General features: G+C 37.6%; 1 protein-coding gene across 1 annotated transcript in view; it reads left to right on the top strand.

Moving 5' to 3' along the window:
• The first annotated feature begins 2,548 nt into the window (after nucleotides 1-2,548).
• LOC122802327 (mitochondrial intermediate peptidase) overlaps nucleotides 2,549-23,197 on the top strand; it is a 2,150,265-nt gene continuing 2,129,616 nt past the window's right edge. Inside the window, exon 1 of the mRNA XM_044071968.1 lies at nucleotides 2,549-2,728. Coding sequence (XP_043927903.1) covers nucleotides 2,597-2,728 — 132 coding nt within the window. The 5' untranslated portion in view covers nucleotides 2,549-2,596. The remainder of the gene's footprint in view (nucleotides 2,729-23,197) is intronic.

The raw sequence follows: 23,197 nt of genomic DNA, 5'->3' as shown, positions 1-23,197 counted from the left end.
TCTTGCTGCACAGTGGGATGACTTGGGCGACCAATGTTTTAACAACATTGTGTGTTGTAGTTATACTGTTGTTGCTATTGCTTGTATTGTATTCAACGGTGAATAATGCACTGGTCTGAACCTGTTGCCTGTGAGATGAATTTTATCTTTATTTAAGTTGTAGGGATGCTTTATGTTTGAGTAATATAGTTGGTAAAATATGTGGGAGGTGCATAGGGATGGTTCTTGAGTTGGTGGGAGGGGAGCTGAGTGAGGGTGAGACATGAGTGGTGGTGTGAGTAGTAGTACAGTGGTAGTGGTTGAGTGTATAATACCTAAACTTGATCTCTTAACAAATCATGCTGGAGAGACAGATATGTGTCCCAGAGATTGGCCCTCTTCTATTCGTGTGAAGCACAGCCATTCACTGACCATCTTCAAGCACAATCTGTACCAGTAGATGGGAAATTGCAAATTCACTCCTGAGGTGGCACCCATGTTTCTTATGGACACAGGCAGTCTGTAAAAATAGTCAAACCCCGCTGGCTGCCCTTTGTTATCTTCCCCAAGGGATAAAAAAATGATGAAAAATCTGGGGTAAAACTGGCTAGACTTGTAAGAGCTCTTTAAGCCATTAGCCTAGTATCTTCTTAAGATCCAGACACTTTCAGGCAAAAAATCTGGGTTAAAACTGGCTAGACTTGTAAGAGCTCTTTAAGCCTTTAGCCTAGTATCTTCGGTACTTACGTACTATCGCAACCAGATTTTCGCGGTTGCGATAATATGCTTGCTGGCTTGAAAACAGCTGTGGGAAACATCGTAAGTTGTCACTCTTTGTGTTTATTGTTGAAAATCTAGCTGACATTGAGGAAGAGAAGCAATCGTGGAAATCTTTTTCCTGTTTTGCATGCATAACGGATGCACGCTTCAATTGGCAGACTGGTCTGTTGCTGAGAAAAGGAGTACTTTTACTGTGAAGAAACAATGCTGACAAGAAAAACAGACCGCTTGGAAACACTTTCTGCTGAACTGTATTTATTAAACGGTAAACTATTTATGTATCACACATTTCTTTTTTACAGAAAACTTGAAAAATGTAATGTTTATGGAACTGATGGTGGATGATGCTAACAGGTGTTTGGGAATGGAATGGTTGATGGCAGTGTTTTGGGTTGGGGTTCTGAAGAATATATATTACACAACCTTCAATGTGAACGAAAGCACAGTAATTGACACAGCAACATTACTTTCTTCATTTTCACTGATTACCCTGCCAAAAATAACATGTAATATGAACCAAAACACATTAACTCACATTATCATAGCACTTGTGCTTCTATTTTAACATAGGGAAGCTCACTGTATTAAAAGAAAGATAAACGCGCTGCCCGCAAACCGCATACATAAACAGAAACATGATTTTCTACATTTTCAATGATATCCCTGCCGAAAACAACCTTCAATGTGAATGAAAACACACTAATTGACATTACCACAGCATTAATATTTATATTTGCACATCGGGAAGCAACCGGTATTACGGCGAAAATCTGGTTGCGATAATACGTAAGTACCGTATCTTCTTATGATCCAGACACTTTAAGGCAAAAATCCTAAATCTTTTGCGCCTTCTGTGTGGAATCTGCATGTCCTCCCCGCGGTCGAGTGACGTTTAAAGACATGCAGGTAGGTGCATGCGTGAATGGGTGTGCCTTCTTTGAAGGTTGGGCGTCAGGCTGGCACCTCGGCACTGTAAAAATACACTGCCAATCATATAATTAGCGGACCGGAGTTCCGCTGTGGCGACCCCTAACCGGGAAAAGCCGAAAGACATTACTTTTGTATATATGGGAGCCATACAAATGTTCTTCCATTGTTTCTTTGTGAATCACATATCTAATCTTTCTTTTCAGACCTCTTCTGATTGATTCCAACAGTACCAGTGCAGTATTTTACATGCCCTGCAAATTACTCCTTTTTAACAACAGCTTCTACTCTAGATCCCTTTTTTAACAACTTCTGTTCTAGGTCTAAAAACTTCTAGGCAACCATACAACCTCTAGCGCTTACTTCACTTTGTAACAGGATCTGCTGATGACATTCGCAGCTACCCCAACACCAGTCAATATCATAATACGAAAAAGAAAATGAATGGCATGTTTCAGTGGAGAACGTGCACTATTACATCCGCCAAGTATACTTATTGTTCTGCCAATATTAAAAACATGCTTACAAGATAAAAATGTATATTTAGATATAAGGAGCGTTTGTTCCCGTTGACATGTCAGGCATGCATTGAAATCAATTGTTTCATGCAAATATTAAAGACAACTTAGAAAATATATTTTGTCCTAAAATCTTAGGACATTTACCGATTTTTTTCGCAGGACGCAAAATTTCAAAAAGGATAGTCCTGCGCAAAGATGGACAGGTGGAAATCCTACCTAAAATTCCTATCAACATTAGATAAAAAAATCTAAACATCAAATATACATTAACAACATTCGACGTCAAACGGCGAATCTTCGAATGCTTAAGACGTCATCAGCTGTTGTTAAAGAATGACGTCATCATTTGTCGACAGCGACATTCGCGAAATTAAAGTCTTGCAGCAAATATGGTTGTGGGGCGATGTATTTTAGTTACCACTAAATGTTTTCGTGTAACTGTTAGAACATATTGGTCTCCTGTTGGGTCTGCTTTCAGTGTCCCTCAGAGCAAGCAGTTTGACATATTTGATAAGAATGTGGTGAGCCATACATTTTATTTATGAATTAGCGGTATTCGAGGATGGTTAACCAACTAAAAGGGATGTCTGTCTTTGAACATTTTTTTATTTTAGTTTTGCAAGACCAAACATACAGTTAATTAGTGCATACACACACACACACACGCACATATATATATATATATATATATATATATATATATATATATATATATATATTTTCCTGTGGTGTTTATCACAGCTATCTTGTGGGTTGGACATGCAGGTCTAGTTGATTTAGGCAAATATGCCAAAAAAAGTAGCTGACTGACTAACACGTACTTCATTATTGCCCACAATAGAACATAGTGGTGAAGGAGTCCAAAAAAACACAGAAGTTCAAGAAGGGGGGAGAAAAATGTTTCTGTTGGATCTAATCTTTGGGATGTTAAGATAAAATCTAATATTCAGGATAGTTCACCAAACTTTACTGAGTGTGTTTAAAAAAAGTTTGCAGAAGTCAGAAAAAATATTTCAGTTGCAATTTAACAAAAAACTAGTCTGAACCCTATCCTTCACCCGTTTCTACGCTGTATATCTAGAAATGTGGGGCTGTTGAGTTATGAATATTGCTTGTGCAGCTGCTAACAGTTTGAAGTATTTATTAAAGTTTTAGAAGATGCTGCTTGGACTTTATTCCAGTGTTGTAACACATTGACAAATCAGGATATATGATGCTCTGGTAATACTAAAGTTAAAAACACTTGAGTGATCAGTATATGTAATACACTGCTAACCCTGTATTTTACTTTATTGTGCTTGTGTGCTGTGCCTTGTGGCAAAAATAGACTTTTCGTATATTTAATTCTGATTGCTATGAAGTGATTATAAAGTGGAATAATCTTACTGAATTAAGTGAATATGCCTCAGACTGTTGTAAATTGACTTGTGATACACATATTTAGCTTCAGAGCTAACCAGTTAATTAACATTTTCCCTGCTGCTGCAGTTCTTTTATGTGTTCAGTACTGTTTCCTAAACACGTGTTGCTTAACATTAATTGATTGACTTATTGCTAGTACACAAATGTTTTAGCTTCATATTTGTTTTGTACATTTTAATATTTGGTATTGGTGTGGTAATTGTAACATACCCACTCTGGGCCAGTAATCTAGGAACCTGAATCCTCACCACTGACACTGGAGAGGAACGTTCACTTGGAATACAAATGGCCAAACTCATTATTTCCAGACACAGGCCTCTCTGCATCACGCACAGTTTCCTTTAAGAGCACATAGGGAACACAGTCAGCCTGAGGTCTGGATTTCTCTGTCCAGGTCCTCAATAAGACTCCCCCCTGGCACAGCATCAGAGTTAAGTCCTCAGCCAAGTGCCCAAGCCAAGTCCTGCAACACTCTCTGTGTGAAACCAGTGCTTCTTGTCCCTGCCCAAGTAGCTGACACACACACTCTTTGAAATTTAATTTTCACAAACACACACCTGGGAAAGGCTGGCACAGATTTATAACTCTATCAACGTTGCCCAGATTGTAATATAGATCGACTGCCACCAATCAGTTACTGTAAGGCTCTTAAAAGGGTATCCAATTATACCGAGTGAAATTAATGTTAATACCAATGGTAATGTTGACTAAACAGCCAGGCTTTCAGTAGTCGTCAGAGTTATCACCAAATAAATATGTGCAAATACCCTCAAAACTTAAATATTTTCTGAAAAGGACCAGCCACAATGAAAATTTTAAATATATTTAATAATAAATTATAAAGGAACGTGAAAGTACAAAATCTCTATTTACAGTAAACACCAGAGTTTCAGCCACAGGAAACATTGAAAATAACACATCTGGAAAGAGTCACATAGTTAAAGAAAAAACAATATTTAGCTAATCTAACTGTTTATTCCTGATTGACTAAAAGAATTACTGTTTCCTACTTACTACCGCAAGGGAATATGATATGGGTGAGGGTCTTTCTAGTCAGGTTTCCAAGAACAGACTGCTCATAAGACTTTAGTCTCCTGTAACATTAAAACATTATTTCTGCACAGAATAACATTGCATACATCTGGTCATCTGACTTCTGGTTCCCATGCTATCACCAACACTTGAAGCTGCCAGGATTTTAGCACCCATGTGTTACTGTACACACAGATATAGCTCTGATCAGATTTGCTGCAGCTGCTATAAGTGATAAAATCATAAAAAACATTTCACTTCCTACAGGCGCTACCAGCTGTTTTGTAGCACAGACATTGCGTCTCCGACGCCATTCAAAACTGTAGGATAACATCTTTATGGCTTAACTCATAATCTAATTTTATTTCAAGAATATTTTGAAAAGTCGGGTAGATTAAAATTAACCTCTTCACTTCCAGTATATACTGTTACAATGTATACATTTAAACTGCTACAATAATGCATGTACACCTCTCTTCCTTTTAGCAGGGCACACTGTTGATACATTTTAACACAAACAAACCTCACAAGTACATTTTCAGCACAAGCATCTGTACAAAACATTTTGATATACAAATGATATATAATTATTTATAAAAGTCCAGCTAGCTGTGCTGGCATTTGTTACAAATCTGCTGCCCTGTTTCTCCTGGCATTGCTGGCACAACCTCCTATCCTCACAGTAACCATCAAATTACTTCTAGAATTTTTCCTTTAATGGAGTACTTAGTCTGTGACACAGATTCCAAATGATTGCAGTAACCTGAAAAGGCTTTGCTTTGAGGTCTACACTATGGTGGTTTCAACCACCATGCATAATGACGCAGGAGGACCCTACTGGATTTCCAGCAGATCACACTCTGCAATTGCTGATCCCATCTGTTTACTTAACACAAAATACAAATAATGTGATTTTAGAATATTCTGTGGTAATGAACTGCATTATCTTTGGTAGGTATAGCTCTCAGTGAGTCAGATAAAATCTCAACAGAATTGGAAAGGAATCCAAAATTAATCTAGGGTATTTTTAAAGCATTGATACTATTAACTTGAGACATTGACAGAATGAGAAAATGTGAATTAATATACATTTTCTGAAGAAAATAAGTCTGTAACTCTATTTAAGTGTAATTCATCAGCTTTTCTCCAAAAGTCACCAGTTTTAGAAGGGATTATGAGGGACAGAACTAAAAACTGAATCAAAAACAAGGATATCTCTGAAAATTGGGGGCAGTTGAGAAATATGTTGCTTGGCAGATCTGATGGCCACATGCAATCCATCCAGTCAGCAGTCTGTGCATATCCCAGTGCTGTTCAATCAAAGTATAGAAATGCTGGCTAGCAGACAATATGAGAATATTTAGTGCTGACCAACATCTGACTGTCTATTTGGTACAAATATTGTATAGTATGTGATTAAGCCAGACAGTTTTTTCAACCTACAAAGTACTGTGGGAGAATTTGATTTACTGTATGACACTGTAAATGTTAAAACACAGTTTGCAGTGCCTATTGTGTTGATTAAAGTGCCTCACCCGCATTTTGATCTGTGGCTTCATTGTTTCATCATGAGTTGGTACCTATTTTCTATTTAAATATTAAAACACACAGTTATGACATAGCAGGGAATGGTATGCAGCATATATTCGTACTTGAGGGATTTGAAGAGCAGGACTGTAAGTGTGTAGGTGTAAGAAAAGGTGGGCACAGAGTAAAATTAAAGTAGTTACAGTCATAGTTTACATGGAAAGATGGATAGTTGGTTATAGTATATGATGTTGTCAGTATGAGAAAAGTGCCATGTTATTATTAATAGTGATGTAAGCATGCATGCGTAAAGGAGTATTTACTGAGTAGTTCGTTCAGTGGCTCATAAGTGTTATATATTTTCTTACTGCAGGAAAAAAATTAAAAAAAAACTGACAACTTATCTGTCTTGATCAGTGGGTATATTTAGCATTCACTGGACAGTGGACATTTCTCTCTCCACCCCCCCCCCAAAAAAAAAAATACTAGTCTATAGTGCTTTGTTTTTGTACTTGTAAAACTAGCATACAGCTGGATCCTGCTGTAAAGCTGGCATACAGCTGGATCCTGCAACAAAACAACATTGTGGTTGCCATATTACCATATGCCACTGGTCTTGACATGCAGCATCAGTTCATGTTTGCTTCAAAGTTCAAAATACTAATGATGTGATTGCTTTTGTAACTGTTTGTGGTGAATGCACCACCTGTAAGGCATTGTATTATTAATCATTTTATATGTTCTACAAATTACTTGTTTGTTTACCAGCATAGAGCACTGATCAGAATTACTTTTTTCATGTTTATTCCAGGTAGTACGGTAAAGTAGAATCAAATATGGTAAATGTAATAGAAATGCATTATATAGTACCTAAAGATTCATTATAGACATATTTTAAGCAAACAATAAGAAACCCACTATTAAATGTACATTGTTGCTGTATCTTTAACTACCTGCTTTAATAAGCAACCAAATCAATCCAGAAAAATTAGAGATAAAAATGTTAGTATATGCATATATTGATTTTCTCAAGGGATGAGTCCCTGTTTTTTTTTTTTAATTTCTCCAAATCTTTTGGGTTTCTAATACAATGATGGGAATGGCCCCCATTCCTAAGTCAAAGTATGATTAAAGTTCATGAAATTAGTATTGTTCTTTCATGTCAACCAGACGTGCACTTTGCAGCACTCACAGATCAATGAGAGATGAGAAGTGAAATTGCAGATGAAGGTGAAATTTAGTTTAAAGGGCTAAAGGTGCTGCATTTGCCTTGTTGAGCTAAAAACACATACTTTGTTTAAATTTGGAGAAGGAGAATTTCTTAAGGTATGATGAGAGAGAGAGGTTGCCACAGTTTGCGGTCTAGAACAGAAAACTGTGATCAGTGCAGCAATGTTATTTTTTTTTCTTGTGGGTCTGTACTATTGGGGCTGAATCGGAGTGGTACCCTAGGCCACTGAGGGGGTGTTAGGAATCAGTTGGGAGAAAAGAAAGGTTAGTCCTGTCTTGGAATCACCTGCATTTGAGTGAGCCTCTAATGTAAATTATTTTGGAATTTTGCCCTGCACATCCTGTATGCTCAGTGGTTTTGTACGTATTGTTATCAAAACATTTATGAAAAAGTGAACATTTTATGTTGTACAAAAATGCAGTCTTTTTAGTCATGATGTTTGAATATTTTTACAGTTATCTGTTTGGTAGAATTATTTGTTAAAGTGAATTGCATTAGCATGTACTAAAATCTTTGCAAAAAAACAAGTGCAGGTAGCACAAATGTCACTATAAACTAGCTTCCCAGATTTGCAAATGCATCTAAAATTTGGATTAAGAAACTCCTTTCCATTGTAGATACACATATAGTTATGCTTGTGAATACATCTACAAGCTTTATACAAGTTTTCTGCAAGGATTTTAGAAAATGTTAATAGGTTCATAGGATGATACTAGGTATAGGCCAAGAAGCCCTTATAAGCCTAGCCAAGAATTTTGCCCATGTTCCCTCAAAGTCAGAACCTGTTTCACCTGTCCAGCAGGGACACAAGTGGGATCCCAGGGGTGTATTTTCTGTTTTCCATCCAGTTGTCCAGGTTCTTCATGTCAAGCAGAGCACCGCTCTAGCTCTCTTTAAGGAGAGGGAGTCAGTTCCACACATGATGGAGTCTTTGGGACACAAATCTATCCCGCCAACAAGTTCTATTAATGTCATAGACCAGATTAAGGCCTTGCGTGTGGGTTGCTCGAGTGGAGTTTGTCTTATGGATATACAGCAACGCCATCAAGGCTGGGTCTGAGATGGCCTTGTATGCCAGACACAGGTCACGTCTGAGCAGTCTTTATGAGAATGAGTAGACAGGGCTTTTAGTTTGTGTATAGGATAGGTGTTTGAGACCCTGGATTTTCCTGGTCAGGAACCTCTGTGGTCTCTCCACCCGCTGCATGTGCTTGGCAAGGTACATGCTGAAGGGGCCATTGTACTCAATAATGGGTCTGATAAGGGAGGAGTACATGGATGTTGTGACCTCCTTGTTCCTAGATTTAATACCCTTATTTATGAGGCGGGCCATGTAGAAAACATTTTGTACAATGGTGGTCAAAAGTGAGGTTGCTATCAACCTGGGTGCCCAAGTTCCTTACAACTGATTGAGTGCTTAGTATGTTGTTATTAGTGTGATAATTAGTGGGGATCCCATTTTCCCCAAAGGGGATAATGATGCATTTCTTTGCATTCAGTTTGAGGTCATGCTTCTGGCACCAGTCATTAGTTTGGGTAAGGCTGTCTTGGAGAATGTTCACATCACTAGGGGAATTTAAGACAGCGCCCAGCTTGCAGTCATCTGCAAACCTGGCCAGCCACAGACCACTGGTTTTGGCTTGCACCTCAGAAAAATATATCTCAAACCGTAGAGGCTCCAAGACCGATCCTTAGGGTACACTGCTCATTACGGGCCTGCTACTAGAGGTGGCTTCCTCTACTTTGATTGAGTGGGTTCTATCAGTGAGCTAGTTAGCTACCCATCTGGTAACATGCTGGTTGATGCCTAGCTGGGAGAGTTTATCTATTATGCCCGAATGGGGAATAATGTCAAAGGCTAGTTCAAGGTAGGGAGTGTGCGCCATCTTCCCCTCATCCATGGCTTTGGTGACTGTTTCGAAGAAGTCGGCCAAGTTTAACAGGCATGATCGCCCTTTGATAAAACCAAATTGTGTGGGGTCAAGGGTTTGGATGTTGCTAATGTCCTTTGTTTATGAGGTCCATGATAATGCGTTCCATGGCCTTGCAGATCAGGCTAGTTAGGCTGATGGGCTTATATTTGCCTGGGACAGTGGATGCTCCACCTTTGTGTAGAGGGATGACAGCGGCTGTCTTCCATTCAGCTGGCACAAAGCCGGTGCACAGGCTTTGGTTGAATAGGGTGTCTAATGGAGCTGAGAGCTCATGCCTGAATTAATGTAGGATACAGCAAGGGATGTTATTGGGTCCCATGGAGACTGTATTTTTTGCCTTTGATGCAGTTATAAATAAAGTTGAACATTAATGCATTATATAAACATTCACTGATAATTTTAAAAACATTTTTGGTATGGAACATATAAGAGGGGCTAACTGACAGTGATATTAACTCGGTTTTGAAGAGAAAGAGTTAATATGGCAGAAAAGTAGAGGCCATTATATACCCCCTGGTTTGAATGACATATTGAATATCAAATGCTTATAAACTGAAATACGAGGCACAGTGTAGCAAACACTAGTAAACAATAAGAATACTGTGAAGAGGACAAACGCACCGGACAGCCGAGAAATTTCTCGGCTGTCTGGTGCGTTTGTCCTCTTCACAGAATATCAAATGCTTGTTAAAGGTCAAGGCAAGTGGTAAGTTTTAATTACGGAGGGGTTTTACTGATGTGTAAACATGTGTTTAGTGTATTATTTATTTATCTTATTTTTTATTTAACATTTGTTGACCGGGAAAGTCCGACTAGGTTCCACAGAGCCTGTTTTCAGCGGAGGCCCGGGGAGAAATGCTCCAGATGCATGTCTTTGGAAAGTGAAATGTCTTTGGTGTAGTTTTATATTCTGAATAAATTTGTGTATTAAATGACGAGCACTCCATGACTGCGGTGGTGGTGCTGTGGTAGCGTTATCACCTCACAGCTAGACGTTGTCCCGTTCGATTCTCAGCTAGAGCGTCTTCTGTGTGGAGACATGCGTGAATGGGCGTACCTTCGTTGAAGGTTGTGCGTCAGGGATGGCAACTCGGCACGTAAAAATCTACTACCAATCATTAGCGGACCGGAGTTCCGCTGTGGTGACCCCTAACCGGAAAAAGCCACAAGACACAAGACTAAACCTTATCTTCCAGTGTGGTCCTTTGTATGGTACTAAGCGACATCTGAATGGTTGTGCAAGTCGGGCATTTTACAACTGCTTGTATGGTGCAATATCTCAAGCACCTCTTCAGAATTCATAGTAAAACTTTCAGGAAATTAAATTGCATCCTAAGGTGTACTCCCAAGACTAAGATTGCCATTCTGCCTTTAAGAGTTTTCATGTGACTTAGCACTGAAGACATATTCAAAATTTTGCCTTTGACATTACAAAGACTGTAAAATCTGTTATTTTTCTGCTGAAAAGTAAACAGTTTTTACTTTTCAGTACTGATGAATCTACTCTTAAAGAAAACAGAATATAATCAGGTTGAACAGTCTAACATATTCATGCAGGATTTTGATTGTTCCTGTCAGTGCAGATTTACATTTCTGAATCTAGACATGTTCTCATAAAAGATATTGTTGGGCAGCATATTTGGATTTTGTGTTTTTAGTTGCAGAAGTACAATAACTGTATTTTGACCTTTTGAACAAGAATTCAAATTTCCTGGTAAGCTCTTTTTTTTCTGAGCATTTCAGATATCATTTTAGGGTCAAGTAAATGCTGTTTCAATGTTGATGTAAAATAATAACATATTTAGGATTTTATGTATTTATGTTCTATGCTTCGAGTCTATAATAATACTAAAATTCAAAATATGTATTATGTTTTCTTTTTATGAGTGAAATGCCACTGATATTTTCAGATCAACTGATTATGTCTCTGCTCTTGCTCTATACCAGGATAAACTGTATCCCTAAATATGAACAAGTACCTATTCATGCCTTACACTTCCTTACTTTCCCTTCTTTACTCACTTCATTCCCGTTATCAGTTTCTTTCCCCTGACTCTGTCTCTCTAAATATACCGTAGCCCTCTCTTTCTATAACTTAATATTGCAATTCCTGTTTGCATTATACTAATTTACTTTTATTTTCTGTAGAAACTGACTACAATTTCTCTAAATATTAAATCATTGTCATACCCACCTTGATGGGACTGTTGCATATCTACAAGTCAAGCTTCACGCAAGTAACCCGCACAAGCAGCTTCAACCTGGTCTGTGATATCAGTAGGACTTGGTGGTGGGACTGATTTGTGTTCCAGAGACTCTCTCATCTATGGAATAGACTCCCTCTCCACGTCGAGCAAAGTACCGCTTTACCCCTTTTTAGGCAGAACCTGGATAACTGAATGGGAAATAGAATGTACATCCTTGGGATTCCAACTGTGTCCCTGCTGGACAGGAGCATCGGGTGCTGATTTGTCTCTAAAAGACTTTAGGCTTTTCCCAGTTAGGGGTTGCCACACCGGAACTCCGGTCCGCTCATGATTGGCAGTGGATTTTTATGGTGCCGAATTGCCAGCCCGATGCCCAACCTTCAACGAAGGCAAGCCCATTCACGCTCGCACCTACCTGCATGTCTTTAACGTCACTCGACCGCGGGGAGGGCATGTAGACCTCACAAAGAAGGTGCTCCAGCCGAGAATTGAATGGGACAACCTCTTGCTGTGAGGCGACAACTCTAACCGGGTGCTGATTTGTCTACGCATGGGCTAAACTCTTGGCTAAGCTTATAAGGGCCTCAAGGCCAGTAGCCTAGTAACTTCCTATGATCAGCATTCTCGTAGAATGTGCCACATTCATGTTAACAAGGTATAACTGCTTTCCCTGTGATTGTCATGTAGAACTAAATGAGGCCTGTTTTCTTAACAGTGATGCTAGGAATTGAAGGTCTGAAAATAAATCATCATCACCACTTTTGTGGATAGACATTATAATTGCATCTTTGTATTGTGATGCAATAAAACCGTGAATTAATGTTACCTGAAATTTGTGTTACAAGTGGGTAGTGGTTGGCAGGATTTGAATGAACTATGTTATATTTGGCTCCATCCTCCTTTTCCTCCTTCCTTCCTCCTCCCTCTCGTCCTCTCTCTCTCTCTCCTCCTCTCCCTCTCGATCTCTCTCTCTCCCTCTCCTCATCTCCTCCTTTTTTTTTTTTCCTCCTTCCTCCTTTTTCCTCCTCCCCTCCATCTTTTTTTTTTTTGGGAGATGGCCTCCATTCCTCCTCCATCTCCTTTTTTTTCACCTCCTCCTTTTTTTTTTTCCTCCTCATCTCATCTTTGCATCTTTTTTTTTCCTCCTCCTCCTCCTCCATCATCTCCCTCCCTCCACCCTCCCCTCCTTTTTTGCATCCTCCCTCCTCCCTTCCTTCCTCCTCCTCCTCCTTTGCTTTTTTTTTTTTTTTTTTTTTTTTTTTTTTTTTTTTTCGGCGTTCAGATCGAATCGGCGGATCGATCGAGATCAGTCGAGAATCGATCGATCTTTTTTTTTTTTTTTTGCATCTTTTAAGAGATCTTTTTTTTTTTTTTTTTTTTTTTTTTTTTCATCTTTTTTTTTTTTTTTTTTTTTTTTTTTTTTTTTTTTTTTTTTTTTTTTTTTTTTTTTTGTCTTTTTTTTTTTTTTTTTTTTTTTTTTCTTTTTTTTTTTTTTTTTTTTTTTTTTTTTTTTATCTTTTTTTTTTTTTTTTTTTTTTTTTTTTTTTTTTTTTTTTTTTATTTTTTTTTTTTTTTTTTTTTTTTTTTTTTTTTTTTTTTTTTTTTTTTTTTTTTTTTTTTTTTTTTTTTTTTTTTTTTTTTTTTTTTTTTTTTTTTTTTTTTTTTTTTTTTTTTTTTTTTTTTTTTTTTTTTTTTTTTTTTTTTTTTTTTTTTTTTTTTTTTTTTTTTTCTTTTTTTTTTTTTTTTTTTTTTTTTTTTTTTTTTTTTTCGATCTTTTTTTTATTTTTTTTTATTTTTTTTTTTTTTTTTTTTTTTTTTTTTTTTTTTTTTTTTTTTTTCCTTCCTTCCTTCCTCCTTCCTTTTTTTTTCCCTCCACCCTCCTCCATCCATCCATCTATCATCCATCATCTCCTCTTTTTTTTTTTTTTTTTTTTTTTTCACATCTCCTCATCTCTCTCTCTCTCTCTCTCTCTCTCTCTCTCCTCTCCTCTCCTCTTTCTCTCATCTCTCTCTCTCCTCTCTCTCTCTCTCTCCTCTCCTGTCTCTCATCTCTCTCTCTCCTCTCTCTCTCTCTCTCTCTCTCTCCTATATATATATATGTCTCTGTCTCCATATCTCTCTCTCTCTGTCTCTCTCTCTCTCATGTCTCTCTCACTCTCTCTCTCGTCTCTCTCTCTCTCTCTCTCGTGTCTCCTTAATGTCTCAACATCTCCTCTCAAAATGTCTCATCTCACTTGATAATAATAAAAAGAAAAGTGTAATAATATAAAAGAAAGAAAGAAATAAAAGAAAAAATGTCTTTGTAAAAAGAATGTATGAAAAGTAATGTAAAAGAATGTAATATGAAAAGAAAAGAAGTAATAAAGAAAAGGAAAGAAAAGTGTGTAGAAAGAATAATAATAAAAGAAAGAATAATATGAAAGAAAGAAAAGAATTAATAATAATATAGAAAAGTAAAAGAAGAATAATAAAAGAAAGAAAGAAGAAGTGTAATAATAAAAGAAAGAAAAAGAATATAAAAGAAATGTATGAAAAGAATTAATAATGTAAAAGAGAATTAATGTAAAAAGTATATGTCTGAAAAGTATGTAATAAGAGAGGAAAATGAAATGAAATGTAAAGTAAATGGTTGGTTGTTGTTGAGTTGTTGTTGTTGTGGGGTTGATAATATATGTATATAGAAATGTAATATGTAAAATTAATAATAATAATAATATGTATGTATGTAATAATAATAATATGTGTATGTTAAAGTAGCAAATTAATAATATGTGTATTAAATGTAAAGAGTGAAGTAAAATTATGTGTATGTGTGTAAAGAAGTGTGTGTGCATGGAAGGTTGGGCACAAACTGCTTAGTCACAGTTTATTGTTCCAGTCTCATTGGCTCCCGTTTATTTCATTGCATGCCAGAACCCGTGATAGTTTAAAGTCTTAATTGTTTAAAATAGGTAGTAGTTGCACTGCATTATTTAATTTTATTTTTAAAGTGCAGAATTAAACCCACGGTTAGGCACTTTGTTTAAAGGCTTTCCAGTTGTGATCAAATAAAGGAAACAAATGTGCAGGCGGTGGGAGTGGTCGGGTGCACGCCGTCTGCTGAAGCATTCCGATTAAGACACCATGTTGCTTGGTGTAAGTTTTCTGTGGTGAAGTTCATGCAATTTTATTTCACTGAAATTTGATTTATGCTTCCCGTTGTTTAAGGCAATGCGGCCGTGGCTGGGTATAATTTCCGGGCTGTCTGTCACGATAAGGTGCTTTTCCGCTAAAGTAGACGATTGTATTATCTTCCTGCAGTCTTTTTAGCGGGGCCACGGTGCGATTCTTGTATCAAATTTATGCATCTGTCTTGGTGTTTTGTCTGCGGTCACAATTGCGTTATGTTTGGGACATTTCACTCGGTAATTGTTTTCTCACTGGTAAACTGTTGCATGCGATGTCTTTAAATGTAGAAAATGCTGGTGCGGCAGATACCAGCAAAGTGAGCAGGTTTGTCATGTTACGGTTCTTCATTTTATTGACGAATTACGACAATTTCACAGGTTCGTGTTGATTGGCTGTGGTTTTAAGTGGGTTGATCGCTGGGCAAGAAATCACGGACGGGGCTGTAGAGGACAGGGCTAAAATAAAGGTTTTTCAATCAGGTAGAGGTTGATGGCCACAGGTACCTGCGGACCTGTTCACCAATTGGCCCTGGGGACATATTATAGAAGCGGTCAAAGATGCCTGGCTTTTTGCCGCCGAATTTTCCCGGGCGAATTTCGGGTCCCGGAGTTCCTTTCGTCAATCGTCAGATTTTCAGCGAAGAGTGCTAATGGGGCGTTTACGGTCGCCGGTGGTTTATTCAGAATTGCGGTATCATGGTTATAAAGGGTATGGAAGTCTGGAAAGTGTCATTGTTCGCGTCGATCGCTGGTTGGAAGCAGTTACTGAGGTATAATTTTGTGAAAATGTGCAAATTATGAGGGCAAAATCGCTGGTTAGGGGAACGTGTTGGTCGGTTCGCAAAACAACAAAGGCTTCAGGAGTCATATTGTGGACTTTTAAGGTTACCTGTTATTGAGTATACAAGGCGTCTCGATATTTTCGGTAGTTACGTCGACGGTCAAATAGTTTAGGGATCAAACCGTTCATAGTTTGGAGACAGAACGATAAACAAAGTTCATCCTTTCATATTCAAAGTGCAGTCCATGGATGCTCGGCACCGGGGACTGCGTGGACAATGGTGAAATCCGTCTGGTTCCCAGGTTATCTGTGGTATGATCCAGTTATTCTCGGTCGGAATTATTGATAGGATCCGGGATTCATCCGTAAACTAAAGATTATTTTAAGCTTTACAAAATTAAATTATACTTACCTGAACCTATGTAAGTTTTTTCCCATACAGTGGACAAGGCCCTCTATCCCTCATGGGGGTACTTCATCTTCCTTCAAACTTGCATTACCTGCTCTGAAGTTCCTGGCAGTGGAGAAAGAGACTCAACTTTAAGCTGGGAGTTTTGTGATTGGTGGTCAGCGTGGCAATGTTGTGTGTCTGCAAGAGACAATCATGCCATTTTTCACCAGCATCCACTCATTTTTGGCTCAGTCTTTTTCTATCGATGGGAGGTTGCTAGCAAACGCACAGTGCTCATCTTATTGGCTAATGTTACTTATTTATAGTATATTTGGCCAAGGTACATTTGACAGTTAGCCATGAATTGGCCAGTTTCAAGCTATTAACTGTGTGACATAGACAGATTAGGATACCATGTTAACTAATGGAGTCATTTTGGGGTAGTCTTTGTCCCTTTTATTAGTTTTGTAGTTATTTTCTTAATATTTGTTTTACTAATGAAGTAATACACTCAGCAAAATTGAGCATGGGATATTTTGCAAGTTGCAGTTGTAAATTAAAAAAGTAATATATGGAGAAAAAACCCTCAGTACCCATGCACAAGGGAATAGCCCCCGATGTTGAAGTTATAAACTTATCTCCCAATCTTACAAAGTGAAAGGTCTCATACATTAGCGCATCAGGCCTTTCCCAGTAGTTAGGGACAGTTAGAAAAGTATCCTTATTTTTGATATGTGAGAAACAGTGACGACGACCGTCATATGTTTATTCCACTACCTCCAAACAGAGTCTGATAGCCACCAGGAGGAATCATCTGGAGTCATGGCAAAATAAATAAATAATTTTCAGGTAATTGTAAGCACAGCCTAAAATTTGGGACAGTATTAAAGAAATCTTGTTCCCCTAATAAAATTTCAACCTAACCATTCTTCCAATAACTCATGTGTGTGTGTGAGTGTGTGAGTGTTTGTGTTCGTGTGAGTGAGTGTGTGTTCGTGTGAGTGAGTGTGTGTATGTGTGTGTGTGTGAGAGAGAGTGTGTGTGTGCCTTCTATGGAAGGTTGGGCACTGGGCTGGCAACTAACACTGTAAAACTCCACTGCCAATCGTTCTGCGGACTGTTGTTCCACAGTGTCGACCCCTAACCGGGAAAAGCCAAAAGAAGTTTGTTTTCATTTATATAAATGTAAGATTCCCAGTATCACGTGATAATTTAATAAAGATCTTAATTGTTTAAAAAATGGGTAGTAGTTGCACTGCATTATTTTAATTTTATTTACTTTTTTAAATTAAAATTCTGCTAATAAGGTAAAACCCCACACTGCAGTTAGGCTTTGCTTTGTTTAAGGCTTCCCTAACATCTTTTTCCAGTTGTGATCAAGTAAAAGAATACACACAGAAACAAATGTGCACATACACACACACTGCCTTTGCCAAGGCAGATTGGAAGATGCTTAACTGTGGTGGTCAGTTACTTTTACATACACACTGCATCTGTGAGTAACACCATTCCGATTGGGAGCACCTGTGTTGCTTGATTGTGAAGTTTTCTGTGATGGTAGGAAGTTCATGCCCTGTCCACCAATTTATTTCCTCACTAGGAAATTTGATTTGTGCTCTTCCCCGTTGTTGTTTAGGCAATCTGCAGTACTCTGTAATTATTATGGTATAATTTCAGGCTTTTGTCTGTCTCACACAGAGTAAAGATATTGCTTTTCCACTAAAAGTAGACCTTGATGTATTATCTTCACCTTCCTGCCATAGTCTTACTAGCAGGCCACAGTACTGTGTGATTGCCAAAATCATTGTTCTTGTATCATTACATATCTGCATCTGTCTCACCAATTATTTTGTCATGCAGTCTACAGTACTGTGTCATTACTGTATAATTTGGGACATTTATTCTGCTCACTCAGAGCCAGTATATTGTTTTTCTCACTGAAAATAAACTTTGAGCTTATTATTTGCTACTCTCCTCATCGTGTCACCAGGCATAACCCCTTTCTCCACTTTGATAATCTTTTTTAAATATATCTATTTAATTTTAATGAAAATACTTTGAGTGGGCACAGCATGCATCTATGAATACCAGCAAAGTGACTTAGTTTGTCTCATCCTCATGTTACAGTTCTTACCACCCCCATTTTTATTGACACACACAAAAAATTTTGACATAATTTCTGGGATTCATGTTGATTAACTGTAGTTTTAAGTGATTGATATCCTTCTGAACGTACCTGTTAGAGCAAGAAATCTGGACAGAGCTGTAAATAAGAGGGACAGAGGCCCAAAAATAGGGACATTTTTTAAATATTGCTCAAACAAATGTAGAAAGTTGATAGCCTAGTACCTACCTATGAACCTGTTATTCTATTGGCCCTGGGGCCTGTATAAGCCCAGTCAAAAAGATACCCTGGCTTTTGCCACCCAAGAAAATTATTTTCCTGTGCCACTGTCGAGCAGAACCACAGAGGTGGTCCCCGGGGAGATTTCCTATTTCCCATCCAATCGTCAAGATTTTTCTTGAAGAGTGCTAATGAGGAGCTTTGTTTGATATAGATAGGTAGTTTATTCCAGAGTATGGGAAGTCTCTGGTATTGCACTATCATGAATTTTCTAAAGGGTATGAAGTCTGAAGCTGAAATGTCTGTCATTGTTTCTAACGTCAGTCTTTAATGATTTGAAACTGATTTACTAGAAAACCATAATTTTGTGAAAAATGTACCAGAAGTATGAGACAAAAATCTGTACAGTTGAGAGACATGTTGAATTAAGTTCACCAAACAACTCTAGGAAACTTCAGAGTCAGCTACTATACTCTTATGTTATACAGACTTTTAAGAGGTTACCTGTGTCTGGTATACAAGGCATCCTCTGACCCATTACTGATGGATTTACTGCACATCAGCAAGTCAAATGGCATCAGAAGTACTCAGTTTAGGGATCTAAACCTGTTCTGCAACATCAACAGAATAGTTTGGAAGACAGGTGTATCTCAGAGGAAACTACTGCTGTGGAACAGACTCCCCATCCACATAAAACAAAGTTCATCCCTTTCCATATTCAAGTGCAACTTAGATCCATGGATGGGAAACAAACTTTACCCGAGGACTGCTCCTTGTACTACTAATGGACAATGGTGGCTCCTAAATGCTTTATCCCGTCTATGGTTCCCCTCAGGTTATCTGTGGTATGATCCCAGTTGTTCTCATTAGGAGTAATATATAATTATTGACCATGGGATAAAAAAGGTTCATCTATAACCAAATAGGCTAAGTTATTTTAAGCACAGAAAGCAAAATTGGCTATTCTTAAAATGGCCTACAAGGCCAGCTAACTTAGTACTTACCTATGAACCTATGTAAGTTTTTATACAGTGGACAAGGCCCCTGCATCCCTCATGGGGGAACACTTCATCTTCCCTTCAAGCTTACACGTACCTACTCTGAAGTTTCACAACAGTGGAGAAAAGAGAGAACTCAACTTTCGCTGGGAGTTTTGGCAAATTTAATTGAGGGTCAGCATTTGCTTAATGTTGTGTGTCTGCAAGAGACAATCATGCCATTTTCTCAAGCATCCACTCATTTTGGTAGTCTTTTCTATCCCGATGGGAGGTTGCTAGCAAACACTGATGCCTATCTATCTGTAGCTAATGTTACTATTTATAGTATATTGCAATAAGAGTAGCATTTGACAGTTAGCCATGAATTGGCCAGTTCCAAGCTATTAACTATGTGACATAGACAGATTGGAGATGCCATGTTAACTAGTAGGAGTCCATTTTGGGGTGGTCTTTGTCCCTTTTTATTAGTTTTTGTAGTTATTTTCTTAATATTTTGTTTACTAATGAAGTAATACACTCAACAAAATTGAGCATGGGATATTTTAAAGTTGCAGTTGTAAATTAAAAAAGTAATATATGGAGAAAAAACCCTCAGTACCCTTGCACAAGGGAATAGCCCCCAAATGTTGAGATTATAAACTTATCTCCCAATCTTACAAAGTGAAGGTCTCATACATTAGCGCATATCAAACCTTTCCCATTGGTCAGGGTTCTGATTGAAAAGTATCCTTATTTTGATATGTGAGAAACAGTGACAATAGTCACTGTGTTTATTCCACTACCTCAAACAAGTCTGATAGCCACCAGAGGGAATCATATCTGGAGTCATAGCAAAATAAATAAATAATTTTCAGAGTAATTGTAAGCACAGCCCTAAAATTTGGGACAGCCATTAAAGAAATCTTGTTCCCTAGCCAAAATTTCAACCCTAACCATTCTTCCAATAACTCATCACTTGAAACCGCAATACAATTCAACACTTATGTCATAGGTAGTATAGCAACTCTAACCAAGGATTCCCCAACATCTAATAGTAACCCTGCCCAATAGCCACTTAGCACCACATCCATTTTCACTTTCAAACCTGTGTCCACATGTTATATAAAATTACTGTTAAACCAACTCAAAACCATGCTGTACTTTAGTTGATGACCTTGCAACTCAGTACCTTAAAATAGCAACCAATAACATTGCCTGTCCTCTCTCAATCCTTATATAAATAGATCAGTCCAGGAATCCCATGTTTCCTGTCTTTGGTGGAAAAGTTATACCTTATCACTCTACACAAAGAAGGAAATTCAACAGACATTGCTAACTTTAGACATATAACAAGCTTATCCTCCCTCTCCAAAATAGTTGAAAAATGTTTTCAAAAACAATTGCTAAACTGTCTCCTGCAGGAAGAACTCCTGTCCCCCACACAACGTGACTTCTGTCCTTCCCATAGTGCTAACCCTGCACTTCTAGCCTTTATAGATACTGTCATTGAAGCTATAGATAATGGCAAACTAGTCTTCTCTTTATTTCTAGACTTGTGTAAACCTTTCAACACGTTTTGTCACAGCAAACTTCTACTTGAAAAGTTCACATTAGGTTTCTCTCAGCCTAGCCTTCTATGGTTCAAAAGCCACCTATCCAGTAGGTATCAGGCAGTAAAGTGGCCCTCCACTGCCAACCAGTGTACTAACCAGTGTACTATTCAGCTACAAGTGGTGTATCACAAGGCTCTATCCTTAGTCCCCTCCTCTTCAACATTCTCACCAACACCCCTCCCTAATACAGTATGCAGATGACTCCACACTCTTTGCACATCTGACAATATGGCACACCTCCAAAAAATTAATCTGGAAGCTTTTAACAGTCACAGAAACATGGCTTTGTAACTCACAACTCATGCTCAACCCTAAAAAAATATATTTTTTCTCCCCAAATCCCTCTCTCATAAAAAAACAAAATGTAAAGTTTTTTTTCTCGATAATACAATCATAGAAGTCACTTCTCATAGCAAATTATTAGGGATGATAGTGAACAATAATCTTAAATTCAGTATACATAAATTGCATAAGAAAGATTTGGCAAAAACTAGAGATGGTTTATAGAGCCAAATACTTTCTCACCAACTTAACTAAAGCTACACTTGCCATTACTTATCTACTCCTCCACACCTTTTTATGGTGCTCCCAACCTTACTAACTTTCAGGCATCACAAAAATCTAAGTTTAAACAGTGCTGTAACAAAGTTTCTAAATTTGCAGCAAATACCCCTTTCAGAACCCACCACTGTATATCACTAAAAACTTAAATTTGTTAGAAATACCTCATCAGACAACATTTACACATCATTTTACCACTTATAAAATTATCCAGCATCCAGCATCCATCTGCTTGTCCAGCACTAAATAATATTTACACAACTATGTTTCCAGTCGGTGATTATGATCTAGTGACCTGTCTATCCACAAACCTATCATATCTGCTAGGCATTGTCTGTACTTGTACCATGTTGCTAAAGCCATGCTATACCCCCCCCAGACAGTCACCACCATATTCTCCTACCCTGTCTATTGGGCACTCTTTATGTCCTCAAAGCCCTATCGTGCTGTCTGTATTTCACATCTCTTTTGTGTATCTCATTTTGCTGACTAAGCTAGAGAACAAACCCCATTCTAAAAACCCAGAGCCTATCAGTTCTTGCTACAGACCACTCCTACCTAGCTTCTCATTGGCCAATCCCCTCCCATCTTCGCCCTACCTGAATACACTCCTTTTGTGACTATTCTAATGAATACCTCACCGAATAGATTTCAATTGTGTATAAATAAGAGAAAAATCTAAATGTGCATTAACAACAATGCTCAATTGTCAAAAGTGATGCTGTCAAATGGAATGATTTAATAAACTCTTCAATTCTGAAAGAAGACTCTTTGACTTTTATTTCTGCTTGAGAACTAGGGACTAGATGCTCTGTTTCTAATTGTTCTGACCCTACTTATTAGCATGGATTTCCTTAGAGCAAGCCCTTATCAGCACATCTATTGCTGGTGTTTCTAATTTAATTCTGATTTAATGTTGCTAAGGCCTGAAACTCCTTACCTGTATTCATCAGGTCAATAGCCTCCCTCCATCCTTCAAAACCATTCTGAAGGACTTCCTAGACAAAAGCTGGTTCTGTTCTAGGTCAACACCCAGATAAAGTATATCCCAAAATGTGAACAAATACGTATTCATACCTTACACCTCCTTACTGTTTTTCTTCGTTCACTTTCTTACTTCTATCAGTTTCTCTCCCCGGTTTTCTGTCTAAATATACATGAGTCTGCTTTTGTCTCACTTCATATTGCAGTTCTTATTTGTATTATACTAACTTAAATTAAATTTCTCTATAAACTGGCTAAAATTTCTCTAACTCTTAAATCATAGCCATATAGCTTTTATCTGTTAATGTTTTTATATGTCTAATATGGTATAAATATTTAAACTATAGTTGTTTTTTGTATTATTTTTAAAGATTATAAAATGATTGTTCTTAAAATGTTTTGTAATACTTATGGATCATTTCTCTCCAGACCTCTACTTAAAGTGGGCTTCTATCCAGTTGGACTTTCCGGATAAACAGATGTCAGTAAATAAAAAGAAATTGCACCAAAATCACATTCTTTATCAGCTAACTAAAATGCAACCTGGATAAAAGATGATAAAAAGAATATGCTCTGCTGTCATGGTTATGGGTTTTAGCATATTTGCATCCAGACTAGGACTATAAATTAACCACTCACAGAACTGAGTCTTAAGCTTAGCTCCTCCCGTGTCCCTTTCTCGGCACTCTCGAGCCATAGTACCTTCTAGTTTCCTTCTGCATGGTAGCTGCCTTTCAAATAAATTATTTTCACAAACGCTTCCCAAGGAAAGCAGGTTGAATTCTCCAATTCCCACATCTTTCTTTTTGGCAAGGTAAA

Source organism: Protopterus annectens, chromosome 5.part0, assembly GCF_019279795.1.
Source record: "Protopterus annectens isolate FY-2018-M chromosome 5.part0, PAN1.0, whole genome shotgun sequence".
In the NCBI taxonomy this organism is placed as follows: domain Eukaryota; kingdom Metazoa; phylum Chordata; order Ceratodontiformes; family Protopteridae; genus Protopterus; species Protopterus annectens.
Note: the sequence above shows the minus strand (reverse complement) of the source record. Positions and strands in the feature narration are given on the sequence as shown.